At 42.6% G+C, this 26,717-nt stretch overlaps 1 protein-coding gene across 1 annotated transcript in view; it reads left to right on the forward strand.

The window, feature by feature from the left end:
• Positions 1-19,104, forward strand: part of NDC1 (NDC1 transmembrane nucleoporin) — a 290,787-nt gene extending 271,683 nt beyond the window's left edge. Inside the window, exon 18 of the mRNA XM_078670466.1 lies at positions 18,525-19,104. Coding sequence (XP_078526592.1) covers positions 18,525-18,588 — 64 coding nt within the window. The 3' untranslated portion in view covers positions 18,589-19,104. The remainder of the gene's footprint in view (positions 1-18,524) is intronic.
• The last annotated feature ends 7,613 nt before the right edge of the window (positions 19,105-26,717 follow it).

Here is a 26,717-nt window from a genome sequence, read left to right on the forward strand (position 1 = left end):
TCCTAGCAGAAATGGATCACATCAGTTTCTGCACTAGCTCTCTGCATGCGAATGTTCTCCAAGTGTGTGTGATCATGCCTACCCAGTGCATTATTAAACGTGCCAAAATCAGAGGTGGCCACAGCTGCATATATGTTATGTCTAGAACGTGCGCTGATCAGTCCGAACAACAACCACTTTGTTGAAATAACCTTGAAGGCCTCGGCACTCACTGTTCAAACAAAGCTTACCAAGCAAGGCTGCTAATATAGAAAAACATATTATTCTCGTGTGAAGCAAAACACTCTGCTAAACTCTAAACATTTATAATAATGTGTGCCGTGTGCAAAGGCAGCAGAAAGGAAAAATGGCGTTTAAACTTCTAATAAGCTCATGCCAACTTAACACAGTGTAAATTCAAGGCTCATCCCCATGACACTCCTTTGCCGTAAACCCGGCAACGTTAAGGCCTCAGTTCACATTGACGTCATCTCAACGACTATCAATATCCAGAAGATGCTCTCCATCGTAGTCTCCCAGCACGACATCGAGACATCGGTTTCCATCGAGGGCATCACGTCAGACATCGAAGCACCAGTCTCCGTCGACTGGTCCTCGTCCAATGTCGAAGACCAAGCCCCCACTAGCGGCATCTCACCTTACGTAACAAACCAGTTTCTGTCAGTGACATCTTTCCCGACGTCGAGAATTCAAACGCCATCAGCGTCTTTCCAACACTCGACGCCGGCTCAAGACGTCTCGGTGATGCAACGCCGTTCGACATCGAGACACTCATCGATGTCGGCATCGACACACCCATCGCTGACGGTATCGACACACCAATCTCCATCGGAAAAGTGCTCGAAGTCTATCCGTTCAGCGTCTAAGGGATGCCTAGCGTCTACAGGATCGCAGTCGTGATCACCTCTAGTGCCTCTGTCGACGTAGAGCAGCTCCATTTCTCCATCTCCTGTTCTGAAAATTCGATTGTACTCGTATCTTGCTGAACATCCTCACCAAAGATAACAAAAGTGGTCCGCGCAAATGCTTCCTTTCAAACATTTGATGCTGCATGCACCTATTTTGGTATAAACTTGTGTGTGTATTATATATATGTATTCATGCGAGTGTGTGTGTGTGTGTGTGTGTGTGTATATATATATATATATATATATATATATATATATATATATATATATATATATATATATATATATATATATATATTCACTGAAAAAACCATAGGTTATAGACCATATATAGTTAGGAATTAGCATTTAAAAAACCTTTTTTTACTCACACAAAACCATTGAAATTCCATATATAGTTAGTTGCACTAACTATATATCGCGCACCCGCAATCCACTGCTGATCATGTCACATATTACATCATTCATGACATGGTCAGTGACATCACTGATGACATCACTGATGACATCTCAAATGACATCACTGATGACATCACTGATGACAACATCCAGTGACTGTATGTTTCTGTAAAGTTAAAATATGTCTTACATATTGAAGAATGAGTGGATTTATAAGTGTCTGGATGAAGGATTTAGTAGGTGCATGACTGAGTGTATGAGTGAGTGATTACATGTGTCTCAATGAGTGCATGGGTTAGTGACTAAACTGTCTTAATTTCTGCATCATTATATCTTTTGTTCTGTAAACTGCTGCATGTGTTGATCAGTAGCTATATGAGTCACTATATGGGTTATTGATTGGTTGCCCATGTATTTGTATGGGAGACTGAGTGTGTATGTGTGGGTGTCTGGGAGGTGTATGACTCTGTGCATAGATGTGTGAGCAGTTGATTCACTAGATGTATGGGTTCAAAAGTGCATGTGGAAACAGCTGTATGGGCGGTTGACTGTGTGCATGAGTGTATTGGTGAGTGAATGGATATCTCAGTGCTACATGTCAAAGTAAGTACATATGTAAAACACAGTACATGCGAGAGTTGACATATATAAATAACTGTGCATAAGAGCCAGTGAATGTGTGAGTGGCTGTATGGATCATTGTGAACTTGTATCCGGGATTGTATAAGAGAGTAAATATGTGTTAGTATGTGTTTGAATAAGTAAGGTGTGTATAACTGTATAGTTGAGAAAATGGAGGTGTGATTGATTCTTTGCATGACTGACTAGGTGTGTGTGTAACTTCATGGATGAGTGACAGTCTGTGAGTGTCTGTTTACACTGAGTGTATCTAAGGTTATATTAGTCTAAAGAAGTTCATTGTATTATCACATGAATGATGTCATCAGTGATGTGATCAGTAATGTCAAATGAGATGTCATCAGTGATGTCATTAGTGATGTCATTTGAGATGTCATCAGTGATGTCATTTGAGATGTCATCAGTGATGTCATCAGTGATGTCATTTGAGATGTCATCAGTGATGTCACTGACCATGTCATGAATGATGTAATATGTGACATGATCAGCAGTGGATTGCGGGTGCGCGATATATAGTTAGTGCAACTAACTATATATGGAATTTCAATGGTTTTGTGTGAGTAAAAAAAGGTTTTTTAAATGCTAATTCCTAACTATATATGGTCTATAACCTATGGTTTTTTCAGTGAATTTTCAAGGTTTTGTAAATGCTAATTCCTAACAATATATGGTCTATAACCTATGGTTTTTTCAGTGAATTTCATTGGTTTTTTAAAAGCTAATATCTATAGCTGTAAAATGTATTTTTCTTTAAATCAAAAAATTTATTTTATATGTTTATTAATATTTTTTTTATTATGTTTTGGTTCGCTCCCGGTTCGCAAACCGGGAAGCTTCCCGTTAGCTTAATTTGGTGCCGCGACCCGGTCCGCGAACCAGTAAACGTTCCGTTTGCGCAACTGCCGCGTTAGAAATCAACATCGTGACGCGTCGCGGAAGCGCGATGTATCACGTCGCGTAATGCGTGTTATGACGCGCCGCGTTAGCGCCCCCGGAAGTGCTCCGGAGCGCGAACCGAGGCGCGAAGCGCAGCTCCCCGGAAGCGATCCAGGGCGCGTCGCGAAAGCGCGACGTATCGCGTTGCCGGGTAATGCGTCTTATGACGCGCCGCGTTAGCGCACCCGGAAGTGCTCCGGAGCGCGAACCGAGGCGCGAAGCGCAGCTCCCCGGAAGCGATCCGGGGCGCGTTCCGCAGCGCGTAACATAAGCGTAACAGGTCATGTGACTTGTTAATAAAACTTTTCATTGGTTCATCTCACTTTTGGTTTCCTAATGATGTAAGGCTAGGTCATTTGATCTAAAAATAACACTTTTCATTGGTTTAGACCTATTTTTTTTCCAAAATGATGAAAACCCCTCCTTCTTTCCTCACTCTGACTTTCATCTTTGTGAGAGGAAGACCCTTTGTGATCACTGAGCAATGGCTTCATTGGTAGCTTCAGCTGGTGCACCCCCACCACCACCACCACCTCCTCATGGGAAGAGAGGACCACCTCCACAGTTCATTAGCAACTCAGAGGAGGAAGAGGATGAACAAGAGGAAGCGGAGACACAGGGACCACAGTTTTTAGAAGAGCAGCCCCGGGTTTCTCATCGGAAAACTAGTTTCATTTGGCAGTTTTTTTCAATCCCTGAAGGGCAGAAAAAAGTTAATGCTCGATATGTGACGTGCCTGATATGTAAAGAGGATTTATCTAGAGGCACCTTAAAGAAGTATAGCTTCGGCAACTATACCATGCACCGTCACATGCTGAGGTGGCATCCACTAAACTACAGCCGGGCAGAGATGCGTGACCTTCAGGACAATCCTCCAACTCCTGTGGCCAGGACATCAACACAGGTATCTTTGTCAGGGCCAGAGGCACGGGAAACCGTGCCAAACATTCAGGACAACTTTGTCCATATGAAGATTACCTGTTTATATTGCGGTACATTACTGTCATGTGCCAATATGAGCATTAACTTAATCAACAGAGCATTTGAAAACCACAAGTGCTCTAAACGCCCCAGAAAGTAAATTTTTTTTTTTGCTCCTGTTGAGCCCTTTCCAATGCCTGTTTTTTGTTGTTTCCCCTCCAAAAAAAACATAAAACTGTTCAAAAAATACAAAAAAAACAAAAAATGTTCAGAAAAATAAAAAAAAAATATAAAACAACAAAAACATTAAAAAAAAAGTTCTTTTCAGAACTACCTCCCCTTTCAAAAAAAATTGCTAGAATGTTTAGCACTCTGGCAAGCTGTATTTCTTTTGGTTCGCTTCCTGGTTCGCTCGCCGGTACGCGAACCGGGAGCGAACCCAAAAAAATGTTTTAAAAAAAAAGAAGAGTAAGTATAAGGGAAGTAAACAGAGAGTAATGTTAAAACAAAGACAGCTATAGGGTCTAAACCAGAGATACTGTTTAATAGATTTATTTACCGAAGAAAAGAGGGAAGAGGATATAATTGTGAAAAACAAAATAGATAAGGAAGTGAAAGAAAAAAAGGAGAGTAGAAGAATAACAAAGAAGAGTTTCTTAGAGAATGTGAGTGAATGTTCAAAATAAGATTAAAACATGTGGAATAACAGAGAGAAAAACCAGAAAGCAGAAAAGAAGAAGTAACAGAAAAAGAATAATTGAAACAGCAAAGAAATGTAAATAACATAGGGCCATATTATCAACATAGGCAATAAAAGTTTTGCAGCTTTTATCGGCAGAAATGTGTCGCTAAAGCCGCTTTTGCAGCAGAAAACTGCCGCTAAAGCCGCTTTTGCAGCAGTTTTCTGCCGATAAAAGCAGGAATAATTTTATTGGCTGTGTTCATAATATGCCCCTTAGTGTGCTTCAACTACACAGAAAAAGCATAATGAACAAATAGTGAAAGAGTGATCAGTCAAAGACACTAAGAGTAATAGAGATGGAGTGAGTGAACAAGAGTGAGGAACTATGAGAAGAGAGGGACTGAGAAAAGGAGTGGAAGGAGTAGAGTAAGTAGGTAATAGAGAAAGGAATGAGGGAAGTAGCAAAGGCAGGAAACTGAGGGTTAAAGAAATGAAGCTGTGGAACTAATAGTAGATGAATGTGATAGAAATGTAACGAAAAGAGTACAAAACATTTACCTTATAATTGTCGTTAAGTTAGTCACTTGTCATTTTTATACTTTCAATCTGTGAAAGAGAGAACAAACATTTGAAAAATATTAAAACATGTTTTTAAAAATTAGAAAAGACAAGGGAAAAGATTGAAGTACAAACAGTTTTTCAACAACTTTGACACTTACAGAAGCCTCTGCTTCTCCATGCCCCTACACAGTCCTAAAAATATACATTTTAAACTAACAGTATCTTGATGCAGATGAAGTGAGGCCTATCTTGCAACATGGTGCATCTTTTGCATCACTGCTGCATCGGTTTCATGTGGCACGGGTTTTTTACAGCTTGATATATCTGCCTAGATGCATCAATTTGTAATTTTGTCGCCTCATAGCAAATCTTTTCCACCGCCACTGCGTCACAAAAGTGACGCACAGTGGCGCAAAAGAGGCATACACCTATCATAAATCTGTCCCTAACATTTGAAATGATTAATTCAGGATTACGATAAGGTGTGGCCTATCCAGAGGTTTGTTTGAGGTGAGGCCTACTCAGGGTTGCAGATCAAATTTACGCTTGTTGAAGAATACACAGGAGATAATACATGTGAAGGCCTACCAATGAAGTAAATCATGTCCACTTCACTCTTGAACAAAGGCCAGACCTCTTCTGTGTCCGTGGACAGACCTAAACTTCATCTGCACAATGTCATTCGTAAACTTAGGAAACACAGGTGATGTAATTGAAAAATGTGGAGTTTCTTTTCCTCATTTCACAATCACATCACCTGTGTTGCCTTTGCTTAGGTATCTCATAGTGCAGATGGAGTCCAGCATATCAAAGAGTACACAGAAGTTGAGCAGTGTATACAACAATTTTGACATTTACAGAAGACTCAGCTTCTTATCTTGTTGGAGATGAAATGAGGCCTGTCTTGCAACATGGTGCATCTTTTGCATCACTGCTGCATCGGTTTCATGTGGCACGGGTTTTTTACAGCATGACACATCTGCCTAGATGCATCAATTTGTAATTTTGTCGCCACATAGCAAATCTTTTGCACCGCCGCTGCGTCACAAAAGTGACGCACAGCGGCGCAAAAGAGGCACACGGCTATCCTAAATCTGTCCCTAACATGTTAAATGATTGATTCAGGATGACGATAAGGTGTGGCCTCTCCAGAGGTTTGTTTAAGGTGAGGCCTACTCATATGTCCTTGTCATAAATTTTAAAAGCATTCCTTTTCCTCAAAAACGATTTTCAAGTCATAATTTGAAAACACTGCACATGGGGACATGACTTAAAATGTCCTTAAGACACATGAAAGCGTTTTTTGATTGCCTTTGTAGCATTTTTGGGTCACTTTTAACATGGCTATGTAACTCAAAGAATCAAAATCTAAATTTGCCAAGCACAGGTGGGAGCATATTTACAAGGAATTTGCACCACGGGGAAAGGTCTTAAATTAAAATGGGAAAAATAACATCAGAGACACTCAAATGCCTTATAAAGAAGCAGACACCATTATTTCCTTGTCATAAATTTTAAAAGCATTCCTTTTCCTCAAAAACGATTTTCAAGGCATAATTTGAAAACACTGCACAGCTCCTATCCACAAAAACACCCTGTCAGTACTAATACTTCACATTTTCTCCAATTACAATTTCTCAAAGAAACAAAATCTATTTGTAAAACACTTGAGACAAAGCAACATTTTAAAAACACAACTTTCTTCATAATTTTCTCCTTAAAGCACACTATTCTCTATCTAAATTAAATAAATCTTTTCTCACCTTAGCAAATACTTTGAGTTTCAAAACAGTCTCAGAAATACACCAATTTGTCTTCAGCAGAACAAAGGGTATGCACTCCAGAGGCTGCAGCTATAGAAAGCACAGAAATGCTGTAATTCATCACACATATCTCTCATGTCACCCAATCAAAACTCTTCCCTCACTTTTTTCAAATCAAAACCCTTCCCCCCTCTGCCCTCTCTGCCTTTTTTGCATAGCAACCACCTCCTGGAAGACCTCTGGTGTTTGCAAGTTCACACAACAATGTTTCAATTGAACTCTGAACTCTCAGTGCACCTGCATATCCAGTGCAATCTTTCATTTAATGATTTTTTCTTGACCATTCAAAATGCATCTTTCAAAGAACTCATCCATGCACCCTAACTTTCTGTTTTCAGCAATCAAAATCCACCAATCACTGTTACTGCTTCATTAACACAGAAACTCCACCGTTTTTTTCATTTTAAACTCTTATTTTTTCAACTACCATTTCATTGCCACACTTCATCTGACTGCAGCAGAACCTTCTCTCACCATGTTTTCTGTCTGGATTGTTGGACATAGTTACATCTACTGGGCTCAGAGGTATGCTGATAACAGAAATTTACCTAACCTCAATTTACAAGATGTGGAAATTAAGTGGTTTGGCCACAGAGGATTAAAATGTCACCAATTGATACCATTGGTGAAAACCTTTATGCGTTTGCCAAAACCTGACCTGTTAATTGTGCACTGTGGAGGTAATGATTTGGGCACTTTGACTGGGGTAGGTCTGGAAATGCTTTTAAAGGACACCTTTGAGCAATTGATGGCCCTTTTTCCTCAAACTGCCTTGGTATATTCAAATATATGCCAAAGACAGAAATGGAGGTGGTCGAACCAATTTTGTCCACAAATTGAGAAGTCGAGGAAGCATGTAAACAAATCTGTTTCAGCTTACATGAGAGACCATGGAATGGGCTCCATGTACAACAATAACTTGCGTTACTACATGCAAGATATCTACAGAGGAGATGGAGTTCACTTCTCAGATGAGGGCAACAGAATTTTCATTTTGAATTTAAGACTGTGCATTGGTACATACTTATAAGTACCTAAATGTACCATAAACCCAAAAGCTCTTCTCAGAGCTACCCTACATCTGATCACTCACAATTATTTTTTTACTCTAACTTTTTTCAGTAATTTTCAACAAAGTACGCTCCCCGGAGCGCTACCCGGTACGCGAACCGGAAGCTAACCGCGTGAAATTTTATATAAAAAATGTTTTTTTCCCGCACATATGGGCCTCCTCAGCCACCCTCAGAAAACCTAGGGGGTCAAGATACGTCTACCGTACCCCCTTCTACCCATTCTGAACATTATTTGCCCTCCATCTTGTATCTTAATTCGACCGAAACACAAAATGGTGGACTCCCGTAACGCTTCAGGTTCGCGTACCGGGGCGCTCGCCAGTTCGCGTACCGGGGCGCTCCCCGGGAAGCGCTCCATCAAAAAAGGTGGGAAAGTAATTTACAGAAAAACGACTGGAGACACTTTCACCAAATATAGATTAGCTCATACTACATACCAATCCCTACCCTTTTCACAAATTTGATTGAAATTCCATTTAGCCTTTTGACTTCTCTAAATACCGTGAGGTAAATTACTTCACAAAACACATCTGAAGTGTTGGAATTGACAACCAATGAAAATGTTACTTTCATTTTCTACTTTTTTTACCTGACATTTGATTGGTTATATACCTGAATATATTTAAAGGAAGAGAAGGAAACACAGCCATTTTGACTACTACTTCCTGGTGTACATTTCAATTGGATTTTCACTAATCACTTCAACTTCTTTGTAAAGGTAAGTTGTTATTTTAAAAACTGAAGTATATTGTGCACTATAAGTTAATATGGTAAACTTTTTCTGATAGTTATATACTATCCCTCTGTAGTAGTTATAGATTTAGATAGACTTCTCTGTTATAGTTATGGATGGAGTTAGGTTTCTCTTGTATAATTATGAATTTACTTACGTTAAATCACATACACTTTTTTATATTCCTACTTCCACTCTGATACTATACACTGCCCAAAGATAAATTCACTGATAAAAACTGCCTATCTAAAATTAATCCCAACAGTGCCCTATCTGTACTAATATATTTTTTTTTATCCAAATTTCAGGCAAAATGGAAGGCGAACAGAAAGTTTCATTTCAAATTGTCCTGCAAGAGAGCAACCAAGAAATAATTGATCCAAATTATATAGAATTTATGGATGAAACTTGGGACCAAGAACTACTGCAATGTGTGCAAGCAGTAGATGTCCTCCTTGAAAATGAGGACATTTTACACACTCAAACATTACAAGCTATGTTCAATGAAAATAACGACATTTCAGACTGTGAAATGTTAGACATTTTATTAAATTTTGAAACACAATCACAATAATAAATAATTGCTTAAAAAATAAAGAAATTAAAAAATAATCAACAAAACAAACAATCAATTAACATACAATATTAGAAAAGTCTATCATTCTTTTTTCCTTTTAGTACGCTCCCCAGAACGCTTCCCGGTGCGCGTACCGGGCGCACCCCACGCAAAAAAACAAAAAAATAATTTCTTTTTTTTTTGCCCTGCGGGGCCCTTTTAAAGCCTCTACATCAAACCTAGGGGGTCAGGGAGGATCTACTATGCCCCCTTATGGTCATTTCCCCCTTTGTTTTGGCCTCCTCTTGTCTCTCGATCCTACCGAGAGACAAGATGGCGGCCGCTCCGGACTGTTTAGAATGTTGATAGACACCGGAGAGCCAATCAGCTTCGCTACGCGAAGTTCCGTTACGCGTCAAGTACGCGAACCGGAGCGCTGCCCGGAGCGCGCTTACAGATATATATCTTTTTTTTTAACGTTAATTTCTCAAAATCCACTGAATCACATATATTGAGACCTAGCAAAGGCACATCGGGCTACCAGTCCCTACAATTTTGCCAAGTTTCGTGCAAATCCATTCAGCCGTTCGGGCTAAAAGTGAGGCCAACCGCCCTATGGAAATTAACATGGGAAAAACACGTTTTGGGACCCCCCTTTTTTCTCGGCCCCCCCTTGACGAACCCCCCCAAATTTTCAGGGGCTGCTCAGAAACAAAATGTTCAATTTTCCTGAAAATTTCAGCCAATTCCGTCCACAAACGCCAAAGTTATTAGACGTAGAATTTTCAAAAATCCCATAGAGAAAAAATCCTAACTATATATACCTACTGGCGACCGCCAGTAGGTAATATATATATATATATGTATGTATGTGTATGTATATATATATATATATATATATATATGTGTGTATATATATGTGAGTTTACGCTCCAAGATGCTTACAGGCACCAAGTGGAGAAAAACGGACTCAGGAATATGCTGTTCTGCTGTTGTAGATATGGTGCTTTATTAAATTAAATAGTGCAAGCGGTCATTACGCGTTTCGGCCAACGCAGTGGCCTTGATCACATGATCATATATATATGTGTATATATATATGTGTATATATATGTGTATATGTGTGTATATATGTCTATATGTATATATATGTGTATGTCTATATGTATATATACACACGCAGAGACTTTCATTCGGAACAACATTTACATATGTCGTCATGTGACGAAGTTGCAAATTTGGTCAACACGTACCATTTATATTCTTCTGTGGGTGAGGCAAGGTTGTGTAAATCTATAGAGGGAAAAAGCATTATCATGTGCTAAATTAAGCTGTATAAGGAATCTGCATGAAATTTAGTGTGTTAGCAGGTTAAGCCTAGTACAGGATTTTCAAGTTTCATGCAGATCTGACAAGGCTGGGAATGTCAAGGTTGTTAATGGGACAGTTAAAAAAAGTATTTTATTTGTAAATGCTAATTTTGCCATTGTTTTTAAGGATCCTCATGACACTCGTGGGGCAGGCACGTCATTTGTGGCAGTAGGTAAAAGCACCTAAAAATACAATGTCATTGAATAACTTTCTCAAATCAATAAATACTATGTTCTGATGGATATTTCTAACCGCAGATTCCTCACCTTGTAAATATTCCCCAGATGTCAGACTGGAGCCATAAACTTTTAGGAAGTACTCCTGTGCACCTTAAGTGGCCTTGTGTAGCTCCATGCCGATGTTCCACTTCAGAAGTAACTAGACCAACTGAACACAAGCGCCACTCATGCAAGCTGATGTCATTTCCTATCCCTTGCATGCCTTCAGACAGAGAGCCAAAGCTATCAGACCACAACATTTCTGTCAAATTCACAGATGTGCAAGGGAATTTATCACGCCTAAGACTACAGGGTTCGAACCATGTGGGACTGCCTCAAACAGATGTCTGTGCCGGATCCTCATGAAATATGCTAATCGTGTCTGGGGAGGAGCATGACTCCGGGGCCTGTGATGGCTGCAGCCAGATTAACTCAAAAGCCATAAAAGGCCACAAAGCCAAACTTTCGTCACCAAACACAAGAAGACTCCATGATGCGACCAGTCGAAGTCAAAAGGAAGGTCCTTTTCTCGCGCCATATTATTGCAGTCGAAGTCTTTGAGAAAGTCCAAGAGAAAGCATAAGAAGTCAAAGCTGGAATTGCCCCCATTCAGCCACTTTTAGCCTCCAGAGAGAACACAAGGCCATCTGGATGCCTTCCGGTCTTGCGTCTGATTTCCATTGAAGACTATCCAGAGTTTAGAGCTGGTGCGTACTGAATTTCCATGTTGGTCAACTGTTGCAGCAAGTAGAGGCTTTCAGAGAGGGTACACTGTACATATTGGCACATTACCAGCTCCCGCTGGTTCACCTTTATGCTCCAAGGATTTTAAGGAGTCTCCTTTTGTAAATCTGCTGGTGAGGTCTTCCTCTGTGCCCGTAGAACCTGTATCTGATTTTAGGACTGACTCTGGTGCCAACTTTAATCACAGCGCCATTCTCAGTGCAGGTTCTCTTGAAATGAATGCATATAGCGCCAGAGGAGGATGGGCAGCCCATTGTGCTATCCAACTCTGAGAAGAATTTACCAAGACCTTGACCGAAATCGCACCTGGCTCCAACTGTCCCACAGCCACTAGTCAGTCCTTCAGATTCTAACACTTTGCCCATACCACGTGGTATGCCCAAACTTTACACAATCTGTTTGGTACCTACTCGATCAATGACAGAAGATGCTGCAGAAGAAATCAAACAATTGAACAAACGTCTAAGCAAGGCCCTAGTGAAGACTAGACACAGCCTTGAACTTGCCTCCAAAATGGAATCTATCAAATTCCTAAGGACCAAGTAAAAGAAAAAAACAGTGGGAAAGGAAGATGGGTAAATATCTGCATGACCATTAAAACTAAAGACCCAGCCAGGTTTTGACATATAATTAATAAATCAGCATTTAACCAAGAGGCCAAGCCATACCCTAAGTAAAATCTCAGACGCAGGATGGATGAAGCACATAGTTCCATTACAAGGACCAAGCCTCAAGTAATTTCTGGGACTCCGTTATCTCCCAGCACCCTAATCATAAGTCCTTGAATTGTTTAATGCGGCTGAATAACGAAAGAGTGGAATAGGTGATTTGATCAATAAAAAGGAATGGTGCCCTTGACCGTAACGGTCTGCTGGCAGCCAACTTAAAATACATCCCATCGAGTGGGCAGCAGTTTTTACCTCCTTGTTCAATCATTGCCTCTCCAGTAACAACATCCCAGATTGCTGTAGATGGTCCTTGTTGGTCCCCATTCATAAAAAGAGGGACCACAAAATCCCAGTAAATTTTAGGCTCATTGCACTCTTGGACATGGAAGAGAAATGCTTTGCTAAAATTCTCAACAAAGAGCTGAAAACTTGGTCTTGTGAGAAACAGCTAATTCCGTTTTTCCAGACAGGGTGCCAAAAAGGCAGCAGCATTGAAGACAACCTATTTTACCTTACCACACTGGTAGATTCAATGGAAAATGGGGAGGGAGGGGGCACTGTAGGCAGTGTTCATAGACTTCGCCACCGCCTATGACAGTGTTGCAAGAGATTGTCTTGTAGATTAAATGATAGCACTTGCGCTTTCTACCAGTCCTCTTAAGAGTAATAACTGCTCTTTACACTGACACTTGGGTGAAAGTTAGTTTAATCAACATGGGTAACCTTAAAAAAGATTGACAATAACAGAGGCTTGAAACAAGGCTGCATCCCTGCGCCACTATTGTTCGATCTTTACTTAACAGACCTGCAGGCCGGCTTAAACTCAGCCATGGCTACTCTACCTAAATGTGCCGGTTACAAAATCCAGGCGCTTCAACATACAGATGATACCGTTCTTTTGAATCAAACACTGGTAGGGCTGCAAAGATTATTGGAAGCACTTAGGCGGTTTTGCTAAAAAACTGAACTGAAATAAACATTGCTAAGACCAAGCTGGTGATCTTCAGCTGGAAACTAATTGAAAGGGGATCTGTGGCCTTGAACAATCTGAATCTAGAGAGAGCTCCGTCCTACAAATACTTGGGGATATGGGTGAACAAAAGAGGGTGCAAGCTCACCCCCTCGACTGCCGTAAAAAACATCTTTCCATCACTAGCTGGAGTCTTCCAAAAGCTATAAAAGAATCTGGCTTGCTCAGATACAAGTGCAGTAAGAGAAGTGATCTCCAGCAAATTAATGCCCACACTATGAAATGGCCACATTGCACTGCCAAATAAATTTGCCACCCGGTTGGACAAGGAACAATGCAGCTGCTACCAACACATTTTCCACCTGTCCCCCTTCCCCCCGCCCCCCTTTGACTGCCTATATACTTAGCTTCACCTCTTTTGAAATTGCTGATGCGAATAAGATTGGGCCTGGTTCTGTTCAAAGGTCTTAGATATGGTAGGCTGAAGGGGTTCACAGAACCCTAATATCGCTTATAACTATCCAACAGAATCACTAATTCACACCTGGTGTATCTGCGGAAACTCCCCCTGCATAGAAAGATTTGGCTAAGGCTGATGTTTAGAATTCTCAACATTCAGTCCTGTAACGTGGTGGTGGTTGCCTGCTTAAAGGAATAATATACGTAGCTGATGTTAAGGTTTCTGAAATTTCTGATAACTGTAACCAGCATCCTAGACTTCTGTGATAGCAATTTTACAAATAACCCAGTCAGCCTTTTTGTTAGTGTGGTTCTGCGTCCAACACCTCATCAGCATTTGGGTTGCGTCTTTATGCCAAGTGACTTGTGGACTTGTCCTCAATTTGATTACCACAAACTATATTTTTAATGGCATTGTGATTTATTTATTTTTTCTTCCCTTCCCCGTCTTCCTTTGTCGGATATGTTAACAGATGTGCATGTATTTTAAGCTAACAGTGCTTCATATTCAAGTTAAAATCCATTCCTATGGTTCTATACTGCTTTTTAAGACTTTCAAATGCATTCCCTCCACCTTCCTTTTGAGTACTCTAATCTGACATACCCCCTACATTTTAGCCATAGGACTCAGGACTCTTTTTAATGAAGAAACACATACTGTAGAACTCCGTAAGAAAGCAGACTTTAAGAGACATTGTTAGGTGCTCCAAACTGCTGCCCGGGGCTTCTGATGGCTGCTGCTCCCTACTTCTCAATGTTGACTTTCCTTATTGTCATTGCCTTATGTTTTAGCTATGCTAATGTCTTATTCCTATTACGGCAATGATTTTTATTAATAGTGGTGAATATAATCTATTGGACAATGAAAATTAGAATAAAGGGAATGAATATGTTCCACAATAGTATAATACCTGGTATGAAGAACTCCAAGATGCCAGTGTAATGGACACTTCAAGTACTGGCCTTGTGTCTCCCCCTGGTCCTGAAAGTGCCTCTGTTCCAGGTATACGTAGGGCAGCAGGAGTTCTAGAGTTACACGTCCCCACTATGAAACTGAACACTAATGTGTTAACTGAGGTACTTCAACCAGGTCAGGCCCCTTAGGAGCCTCTGTTACCATTTTCTGTGGCCCTCACATACACCCTTTCGGGAACTTGGTAGAAACCATGATTGGGTCGGACTGTTAATAAGTCACTTGCTCACAGACATTGTCCTGCACCAGGCGACCCAGTCTTCCTTGCAAAGCATTAGACTCCAGCATATTTTATTGGTGCAAGTGTTTTCCCAGCAAAGTTAACCTCAACGCTTTTCCTACCACTTCGCCTGATCGTGAATCGAAAAAGATTAGAAACCTGTATATAACTGTTTTTCTTGTCTACAAATCTTAGTCTGACGTCCATGAGCACCAGCTGTCTTCTTGGCTGCTACTCCCATGCTGTTTGCGACAAATTGACACACGTTTTACCAGCTTTTCTGTACAATTTTAGGGCGTCCATTACATAGACTATTTAATATGATGCAGCATCATTTGTAATATGCTCTGGCTTGGGCACAACTGGCTGTTTAGGAAAACGGTCTATACATCGCTTGCTGCGCCTCACGTACCGTTTCCCCGCAAGCGTAACAACTCTTGCCTAAACAAAACATCTGCCTTAGCCACGCATATGTGTGGTAATGATGCAGTCATAGTTCAGACCACGTTGTTAAGGTTTACTTAGTTAAGGCATGCGTGGTTGTATCATGCAATCAACTACTTAGGTTGAGCAGTAGGCATTAGGATGGCTCTTCTGAGCCATGCCCGGATGAAATCCGCGGGCTTCTCCAGGGGTGCTCAAGTATCTGTGATGGACATGCTATTGAAAAGGTCTCTCCTTTTTGGTGAAAAAGAATACTGTCCCAGAACGGTTTAAGGAAAGTAGGGTCACAGCACGTTCCTTGGGGCTTTCTGCTCCCGCCAGACCGTTCCTCCAAAAATGTTGCCCTGTCTGTGGCTATGGTTGTGGTTTTCAGTTTCACCGCCAGACCCACTCTACAAGTACAGCGGGCATTTCAGCCCTGTCGTGACTGATGCTGCTGTTCACAAAAGAAAGCACTCAAGACACTAGGGACAATGCATCTGCAGACATTAAACTGCTTTGTTTCCTTGCCGGCAGATGGTCCCCTCTGACGCAGACTCCGAAATTTGCTCCAAGGGGGGCAGGGCATCACTTCAGACAAGCATGTTCTCTTAATTGTCCATTGGGCCTATGCCCCTCGCGTTTATTTCTACCTCTGTCCATCTTTAGGGAAGGAATTCAGGTCTGTTTGGCCGAAGGGACATTAGACATGGTCTTAACCTTGGAAATGGAGACTTGGTTGAAATTCCACTACTGGCCTTGTCAAAGAGGGAAGGAGCCTTCATCCCATTTTACATCTTTGCCCTCTCAATGTTTACCTGCTCACGCTAGTTCAGGTCCTGGTTGGCATAGACCTTGCAGTCTGGATGGTTTTGCTGAATCTTCAGGTTGCTCCTTTCCATGGTACACAGTGAGCCAGGAGCATCTTTAGTTCTTAGTCTTCCTGTTTGGCCAGAATCCTCTTCTTTTTTAAATATTGGAACTTTAATTAAATAATTATCATTTTCATGCTTCACTAATAATACCTTTTTTTGTTGTGTTATTATATCTGTGTGCATGTAGAATCTTAGGAAATGTATCTTATACCAATGTGGTTCTCTTATCTTCTACATACAATCTGTGTGCAACACTTAATTTCTTCCTTGTAGTGTCATTGTATTAGTAATTACAGGACATCATTCATAAGTTTATATATCGCTATTTTATTTGTACAGTAAAACCTCTGAAATGTAGGCATGTCTTTATCAAATTCATTGCATTTCCACGGGAAAGGCATGCTGGAAATCTAATTGGAGATCGTAGTGTGTTATAAAACCCTAATTGACCTGTTCAGAATAAATCCAGGGCTGTTAAAATTACATCATATATATATATATATATATATATATATATATATATATATATATATATATATATATATATATCACGTAGAATTTTAGTTACTACTTCTCTGTTGACTCGAATTTCGAAAGGAAGCCCCTGCCATGAAAGTTTAATGTTAACATAGAATCATTATGATACAATTGATGAACCCGATTAAACTCTGTGTCCACCTAGAGCAAAAAAATAATTGTTTGGTTGTATGATTGATTTTTATGTTTATATTAAACTACAATTGAGAATTAAAAAATATATATACATTTTGGGGAAAGATTTTCATTTCCTAATGCAGCTAACAATTTGCATGTATCGTTAATAGGTAAAGAAATAAATCTAGGATTCAGGGTCACTAAAATCAATTGTATACAATAAAAAGTGAAACACTTCTCAAGTACCACCAAAACGGATAAATTACAACCAGTACCATGCTTAACAACGAGAAAAGGTTGCATGATATTAATTGAAATTTGTTAGATTAACAACCCTTCTGTGAAAAGGATTTCAACTTTGATAATTTGATAATTGTATACAATAAAAAGTGAAACACTTCTCTAGTACCACCAAAACTGATAAATTACAACCAGTACCATGCTTAACAACTAGAAAAGGTTACATGATATTAATTGAAATTTGTTAGATTAACAACCCTTCTGTGAAAAGGATTTCAACTTTGATAATTATCTTTTAGTCTTTTTTCTGAATCCACAAACATTTGAAAAGGGGGAGATCAATACTTTCAAAGAAAGTATTGGGTCTATTTATAGAGGGCATCGATAAAGGATTTTACTGATGGCTTACAATTCCACCATGGTAAAATCAAAAGGTACAACTGTTAAACCAGGCTGGTTATTTTCTTTTAATCTCTTGCAGATTCAGTATAATGGTTTATTTTTTATGCTGATTATTAACTGGGGCACCTTAACATGTTAATTTTTCAATTTATTTCAGAGAAAATTATTCTTTAAACATTGTGCTAAACTTACATATGTATTATTGGCAACTTTTCCAATGTATATTTCATTCATAACTTGACATTTTAGAGAACAGTTTCACTCCTTTAAAAATGTAGGCAATGTAAATCCTGACTCTAATAATTCTTTTTTTAATTATCAGGCAAAAAATTGAGTTCCTACTCCCCATTTTGAAATGCATTATATAATTGCTTTCTAATTTTGTAAAGAAATGTTCCAGTGGTATTGTAAGTTAATCTAATTATTCGGGGTGAAACTGCCTTGTCTCTACACTCCTCTGTGCCCCAACTACTATTTCGTCTTTGTGCTTGGATGCTTTTTACATGTGTACCTACTTTTAGCTCTCATCACAAATATTTTTCCCTGTGGCACAAAATACAGCAATGCTGGTTCTAATACTTACACGTAGCAAGCCTTCTCCATTAACGTTCTGGTTGCTGACTTTGTATTTGTTCTCTAGTATTTGAGTGACGTGTATAGAACATGACTGCCCACAGGTCAAAGCCTGGCTCTTTGGATGACCTGTATTGCTTGTGGTAGAACTGAAAAATCTGTAGTAGAAGATCTTAGTCATTTAGATGCGAATAACAGTGTACCTCTAAATTGTTTTTTTGGATACATTAGCCATTGTCATTGATAGTCACTAAATAAGTCTTGATATTAGAAGTGCAATGGAGGTTGTAAGGTGGCGAGACATATTTGTAAGAAAGCAAAGTCCTACTCTGTGGTTGTTGAGACCGAAGGGTTAGGAGCAAATCTGCTGTTCCGTCGCTAGCCATAGGATGGTGGTTCCAGCAATCTGTGTAGTAAAACTGGCTCTAAGTTAGGAAAAGGTCATGATAAAAGTGTTTTTTTCCTGTTCTCCAATTTCTAACAGTTGCAAAATTGCCTTTTAGTTCTGTGCAGACATCTGTAGAGCACCGGAAAAGGCTGCAACAGTTCCTGGAATTCAAAGAGTAGCTTCAAGCAATATCCATTTTGGTTTCTATATTCTGGTACAAGCTTTCGAACGAGAAGATGCTGTCTTCTATCTCTCGATCAGAAGATGAGTGGACGGATTATCAGAGTGTCCAGGCTGGTGATGGTCTTTCAGCAAAGTACGATTTCAAGACATAAATCATGGAAATATTTCCGTCCGCAGTGATGGAAAATCTTTTTTCTTCTGGCTGGCTGTTTTGTAATATAAAGCAACTTTTTATTCTTTTTTCTTGTAATATCTCTCCAGTTCTGTCCTCTGTCTTTCTTGTATTATATTTTTGTGTCTTAGTTGCATTAATTGAAGTGGATTGGAGCACAGGAAAGAGAATCTTCACGTCCTGTTCATGTGACTTATAAGGTTTTGACGTGGCATTTCAGTGTGCTCCATGTTTTGACATTGTTGAACTTTTTCAGACTTTTTTCCTGAAATTAATTGAACGAGATGTTCATGTGAATAATCCAGACTGCAAAAAGATTTAAATAAATAACTTGTTTTGATATGAGGACGTATTTCTTTACTATCGGCATCTCACATTACACCACATGGTCTGCAGGAATTCGTTTTCCGGTGACCACCCAATATCGGCAAAGAATTGCGTAACACTTGCAGTTGACTTTGTTAAACTGTATAAATGGATTGAGTCTGCAGCATGTGGACAAAGCCCGCACTATGGGCAGCTTTTATGTTTTGAAAACCTAATAACATGGTTGTTGAGTCTTTTTCTTTGTTGTCCTCATACAGTGAGTGCTGACAAAGCAAAGTTGTGTTCCTCTAACATATGTACAGTACGTAGAAGTGTATTTACTAGGTGTTAGAAATGGGGTAGCCAATTCTACGGGGGTTAGCATGGAGCAGAGCGGGCAGGCCAAACTCCTGAGGACATGTGTGAAGCATCCACGCAGTACCCACAGACGACACACCAGGCACACTACAAAAGAGACACGACACCGGTTTGGATATAAAAGAATAACTCATGTATTGTCTCCAACCTGCAACAGTAATCACAGTAAAGCACAGTAATCACAATGGGGCGCCAACGGGTGCCAGGGCAATGGATACCATGGGGATTATTTACAGGGGTAATCAGAAAAAGAATAAAAGGTAAGTAAGTCCATAAGTGTCCAGGGCTGAAAATAAAAAGAATGTTATCAATTGGCATGTAACACAAGGTCAGTATTGCAGGGCAAACACAGGCATTAATCCTTGGCATCACCTTAGCAGTAGGCTGTAAGCATAACATGGGACACTAGGCATAAACACAGCCGGCCTGGCATTAGCACCTCGTGCAAAATGGAAACTTAAACACCTAGCATCAACATCTGGCATAGGCATGCAACTTTAATATCAGGCCTAGGCAGGCATAATCACATCTACCATGGGGAACATACCTTTGGCAGGGAAAACATTAGGCATGACATCAGCACCCCCTGCGAAAAGAACATTAAGCTTACAGCATTAATATTAGGCATACTGTATAACATGAAAGGGAAGTTCCCATTAATCTAAAAGACCAGTAGGTTCCAGTATAAACAATTGCCCACAGAATAGCTGGTGATATTAAATCATTTTATTGTCATGTGTATATATATATTTGTAAAAAAAAACACCATTACTTCAGTAAATTTAGCAACATATAATTCATATAACATCAGCCCAGAGCATCAAGGAACAGTAAAAACATTTTAAATACATAAATCACTCATACAATCAAGCACAAACACACTCATAGATCAAAACATCCATCAAGATACAACCAACTACAAACACATGCTCAACAGCCAGACAGAAAGAAGCGTCGACGCGCGTTTCGGAAAAATGCCACAGTGGGGAATTCCTTCATCAGGGCGCCAATCATTCAAATATGTGCGGCCATCAAGGTCCTCCAAGGTATCAAGAGGATAGATAGGATTAGCTCAATTTCAGAGTTTCTGGGCAAACAACAGCCTATCCCAGCGTATCGGAGGGCAGCAACTTATCAGCATCTAACCCTTAAGGACGGAAAACGGCAGGTCCCGCAATAGATGGCAGCTGACATAGTAGCAGGCGAAGAATAGTCAGGCTCTATGAACTGAATATTTGAAGGAGCGGTGGTTCAAAGGAGAAGGCAAAACGCAGCGATCCTGATACAAGTAACATGCAAAAACGTATTTTAGAAGAAGTACTCTTAGAGCTCTCCCATGGATAGAGCAAGGTGAGGCATACAGGAGCTCCCATTCCGGTGCAGAAGTTGACCCGTTTGGTCCATACCCTGAGATCCCCGCCATTTTTTGACAAGACAATATTTGAAGCACAAATCCTTTCTTCATCCTGTTGGGTACAGCGGCTGTAGTTTCCACCTGTATGCCTCACCTTGCTCTATCCATGGGAGAGCTCTAAGAGTACTTCTTCTAAAATACGTTTTTGCATGTTACTGGTATCAGGATCGCTGCGTTTTGCCTTCTCCTTTGAACCACCGCTCCTTCAAATATTCAGTTCATAGAGCCTGACTATTCTTCGCCTGCTACTATGTCAGCTGCCATCTATTGCGGGACCTGCTGTTTTCCGTCCTTAAGGGTTAGATGCTGATCAGTTTCTGCCCTCCGATACGCTGGGATATGCTGTTGTTTGCCCAGAATCTCTGAAATTGAGCAAATCCTATCCTTTTGATACCTTGGAGGACCTTGATGGCCGCACATATTTGAATGATTGGCGCCCTGATGAAGGAATTCCCCACTGTGGCATTTTTCCGAAACGCGCGTCGGCGCTTCTTTCTGTCTGGCTGTTGAGAATGTGTTTGTAGTTGGTTGTATCTTGATGGATGTTTTGATCTATGAGTGTGTTTGTGCTTGATTGTATGAGTGATTTATGTATTTAAAATGTTTTTACTGTTCCTTGATGCTTTGGGCTGATGTTATATGAATTATATATGTTGCTATATTTACTGAAGTAATGGTGTTTATTTACAAATATATAAATACATGACAATAAAATGATTTAATATCACCAGCTGTTCTGTGGGCAATTGTTTATACTGGAACCTACTGGTCCTTTAGATTAATGGGAACTTCCCTTTCATGTTGTTATACAGATTGACTTCCCTGGTGGGTTGTTCCCCCTTCCCGTATCCTTTTTTTAGGTTCAGGGTCCATCTTTTGTTCTTTGTTAACATTAGGCATAAACATGCCATAGACCTAAATCATGAGGCCGGGAACATTGCACATAAAAATGGCATAGAACATCAGCAATATCACTGTGAGGGGAAGAAACACTAGGCATCAACCTTTGGGCATGTCAGCATGAAATAAAACCTTAGGCAGGAAGGCACATCATGCATGAACTCATTAGGTCAGTAACACTGTGGGTATAAACATGGCCTAAACACCTGGGGCTTAACCTCATGCAGGTCAGTACACCATAGGCCTGGAAATATAGGAGGCATAAACTACACTGGTACGCAGTAGACTCAGTGACTGTAACATTTCCTAGGTCCGTGCACCAGAGACAACCTTTCCTATGCACCCGGTCAGCATCAACCACATTTCCTGCTCAAGGACAGGCTGCAAAGAACACTCCCCTAGCCAGGTGTTAACTTTAGCACGAAAAGAAAACCGTATCAAGGACACCGGCTACTTCAGGGGGCTAAACAAAGCTTTGTAGACGCAGCGCTGTAAGAGACAGCAGCCTGGCATAAAACAGTTCTTCCCAATAAAACAGTTCCTTAAGGCCAAGCAGCGCTTCTGCCGCACAGCGCTTGGGGGCACAGTCCTCCTAATACAGCACTTAGGAACCAGCAGGTCAGGCAGTAACACTTCCAGCAGTGCAGTGCTTCGCAGGGCAACAGCGTCTTCACGGCACAGCGCTTTAGGGTTCTAGCGCTTAGAGTACACAGCAGCGTTCACAGCACTTGGGCCAGCAGCAGTTCCCAGGGCAATACAGCGCTTAAAACACTCACAACAGGGCAGTCTTGGTCACGGCGCTTTGAGGACATGAGGCAGTCTCCTGCAGTCCAGCGCTTTCAAGGGCACAGCAAGCTGCAACAGTCCTGGGCAAGGTTAGCGCTTTGCAGGCACACAGCGCTTCTTCTAGGCACAGCGCTTTAGGATTGTGGTGCCTAGGGGCAGACAGTCCCAGCAGCAAGCCCCAGGGTAACACTCCTCACCTTCTGGGGGGTCCAAGGTGCTCCTTCCCTTCCAGGTGCTTCTGGGCGCAGCGCTTGCGTGGCGCAAAGTCCCGGCAGCTTCAGGGACCTAGGAGGGCCCCCCTCCTTCAGGGGGCCGGGGCACCAGGCACTACTGGGCCAGGTCAACAGTCAGTGGGGACTTCATCAAAACAGGGCGGTAGGCTGACACCATCCTCCACTGCTGCGTGGCCCTCCTCCTGAACAGCAGCCTGAACTCCTGAAGTGGGGCTTCCACTAGCCCTGGGGACAGTAGGGGGTTCCAGATGGGTGCAGGGTCCAGCACACAGGCCCAAGTGGCGGTATCCCCTGGCAGCAGCTCCCCTCACATTCCTGTCCCAGCTCTGTCTCTGCACATGACAACTCTACTGCTCTACCTATACCAGAAAGGCTGGAAGCTTCTAGAATTCTCAGGCGAACTAGTCCTAACTGGCTCAGGGGGAGGAGTAGAGCACCCTGGGTGCCAGGCTTTCTCTCCAAATGCAGGGATGGCTGGGTACCTAACATCTAGACTGCTAACCTACTGCAGTCAGGTGGCACAACGTACAGCCATGGCATCCATTTTGAATACAGCATTCCATCAGGGTACACTTCTATAATGGGTGGTTAATAACTGCACACCATTGCATTGCTTTGTCACATTAAACAGGGAATCTCATACCACACATGGCCTATACAATTTTATTTACCAAGGTGGAGACATCCTAAAACAGGGGGGTGAAAAGCGAAAGATTTTGGGAAAAGGGGCCAAGTCCAACACTAGGTATATGAGAAGTCATATTGAGATTTCGAGCTGTTGCCAAATGATGGATGAGAGCTTCCAATATGTTAGATGGGAAATAAAAAACTTAAAATGTGTTATGCTGCTAAAATGAATCTCACTTTCCACCTGAGATCACAACATCAGGTTGTCAGTCACTGCTGTAGTTCTCTCAAAATAATTCTCTCTGACCCTAGGACTTGAAGGTGTTACAGTGACCGTGCAAAATAAGTTGACCAAAAAATTGAATTCTCACATACCTGCCGAGAAATGGTTTGGGTTCCTAAAGCTAATATTTCAGAACTGAAGTTGTGTTCAGCAGTATCACCCACCAAATATGGAGGCATAATAAGCTCATTGATTAAATGTACCTTAAGAATATAAGCAGATTGCCAAACCTCAATGTAGCATGACGGTCAATTCCAATTCAAAGCACTACCCATTTGGTCTGTAGAAGGTTCTGCTATTTTCCAGAGTTATTTAATCTTATCATGCATGGCTGGTCAGAATGTAACCACTGACACCTACCTGTATGAGCTGTCTCGTATCTGCTAAACAGAAGGTTCAGATGCATCCTCAAGCTTATCTGATTATGGTCATGAATGCCATGTAGGAGTAGCATTCTGTCCACCATGGTTACCAATTCAGAAGCTGCAAGATAGCACCCTATAAGCAGATATCAAGTCCATGATGGACTGGTTAACTTCAACTACCCGTATTTGGGTGAGGGCATCCCTAGACTTCACAGCAAACTACAAGAACTTGAAACTTATGAGAACAGACATAACCTCCATGGAATTGAAATGGTAAACCTTTTGGAACCTTGAATTTTAAACACACTGTAGACCTGGATTGTGGAGGCTAGATTTAAGCCAATACTATAGCAAGCAGCAAATTGCCCTGACTGGTGACTCTGGTACGTTAGTATGTCTTATCCTCAAAATGTGATTAACCCCCTCCTCTTGGGCAAGATTGTAGATTGTTTCAAAAGCAATTCATGTTGATTCATACCTTTGTGCACTGGTGCATAAATGCTTCAAACTTGTTAGACACATTTGCAAATGTATTCCACTACATCTTACTATTATTTCCTGTGGCATGATGGGGATCAGAACCCGATTCTCTTTGGAAATTGACCCTGATTCTTTTGCAAGTTTATTCTTTGTCCTTGTTGCTTCCCGGTTGCTTTTTCCCCTCCCACCCCTCCCTCCTTGTCCCGGTTGCTTTTTCCCGCCCACCCCTCCCCCCTTATCCCGATTGCTTCTTCCCTCCCACCTCTTGTTCCTGTTGCTTCTTCCCTCCCGACCCCCCTTGTCCCTGTTGCTTCTTCCCTCCTGACCCCCCTTTTCCCTGTTGCTTCTTCCCTCCTGACCCCCCTTTTCCCTGTTGCTTCTTCCCTCCCGCCCCCCTTGTCCCTGTTGCTTCTTCCCTCCCGCCCACCCTTGTCCCTGTTGCTTCTTCCCTCCCGCCCACCCTTGTCCCTGTTGCTTCTTCCCTCCCGCCCACCCTTGTCCCTGTTGCTTCTTCCCTCCCGCCCACCCTTGTCCCTGTTGCTTCTTCCCTCCCGCCCACCCTTGTCCCTGTTGCTTCTTCCCTCCCGCCCACCCTTGTCCCTGTTGCTTCTTCCCTCCCGCCCACCCTTGTCCCTGTTGCTTCTTCCCTCCCGCCCACCCTTGTCCCTGTTGCTTCTTCCCTCCCGCCCACCCTTGTCCCTGTTGCTTCTTCCCTCCCGCCCACCCTTGTCCCTGTTGCTTCTTCCCTCCCGCCCACCCTTGTCCCTGTTGCTTCTTCCCTCCCGCCCACCCTTGTCCCTGTTGCTTCTTCCCTCCCGCCCACCCTTGTCCCTGTTGCTTCTTCCCTCCCGCCCACCCTTGTCCCTCCCTCCCACCCTTGTCCCTCCCTCCCGCCCACCCTTGTCCCTCCCTCCCGCCCACCCTTGTGCCTGTTGCTTCTTCCCTCCCGCCCACCCTTGTCCCTGTTGCTTCTTCCCTCCCGCCCACCCTTGTCCCTGTTGCTTCTTCCCTCCCGCCCACCCTTGTCCCTGTTGCTTCTTCCCTCCCGCCCACCCTTGTCCCTGTTGCTTCTTCCCTCCCGCCCACCCTTGTCCCTGTTGCTTCTTCCCTCCCGCCCACCCTTGTCCCTGTTGCTCCCTCCCGCCCACCCATGTCCCTGTTGTTCCTTCCCTCCCGTCCACCCTTGTCCCTGTTGCTTCTTCCCTCCCCTCCACCCTTGTCCCTGTTGCTTCTTCCCTCTCGCCCGCCCTTGTCCCTGTTGCTTCTTCCCTCCCGCCAGCCCTTGTCCCTGTTGCTTCTTCCCTCCCGCCCACCCTTGTCCCTGTTGCTTCTTCCCTCCCGCCCACCCTTGTCCCTGTTGCTTCTTCCCTCCCGCCCACCCTTGTCCCTGTTGCTTCTTCCCTCCCGCCCACCCTTGTCCCTGTTGCTTCTTCCCTCCCGCCCACCCTTGTCCCTGTTGCTTCTTCCCTCCCGCCCACCCTTGTCCCTGTTGCTTCGTCCCTCCCGCCCACCCTTGTCCCTGTTGCTTCTTCCCTCCCACCCTTGTCCCTGTTGCTTCTTCCCTCCCTCCCACCCTTGTCCCTGTTGCTTCTTCCCTCCCTCCCACCCTTGTCCCTGTTGCTTCTTCCCTCCCTCCCACCCTTGTCCCTGTTGCTTCTTCCCTCCCTCCCACCCTTGTCCCTGTTGCTTCTTCCCTCCCTCCCACCCTTGTCCCTGTTGCTTCTTCCCTCCCTCCCACCCTTGTCCCTGTTGCTTCTTCCCTCCCTCCCACCCTTGTCCCTGTTGCTTCTTTGCTCCCTCCCGCCCACCCTTGTCCCTGTTGCTTCTTCCCTCCCTCCCGCCCACCCTTGTCCCTGTTCCTTCTTCCCTCCCTCCCACCCTTGTCCCTGTTGCTTCTTCCCTCCTGCCCACCCTTGTCCCTGTTGCTTCTTCCCTCCCACCCTTGTCCCTGTTGCTTCTTCCCTCCCTCCTGCCCACCCTTGTCCCTGTTGCTTCTTCCCTCCCTCCCGCCCACCCTTGTCCCTGTTCCTTCTACCATCCCTCCCACCCTTGTCCCTGTTGCTTCTTCCCTCCCTCCCACCCACCCACGTCCCTGTTGCTTCTTCCCTCCCACCCACCCACGTCCCTGTTGCTTCTTCCCTCCCACCCACCCACGTCCCTGTTGCTTCTTCCCTCCCACCC

This window comes from Lissotriton helveticus, chromosome 1_2 (genome assembly GCF_964261635.1).
Source record: "Lissotriton helveticus chromosome 1_2, aLisHel1.1, whole genome shotgun sequence".
Classification (NCBI taxonomy): domain Eukaryota; kingdom Metazoa; phylum Chordata; class Amphibia; order Caudata; family Salamandridae; genus Lissotriton; species Lissotriton helveticus.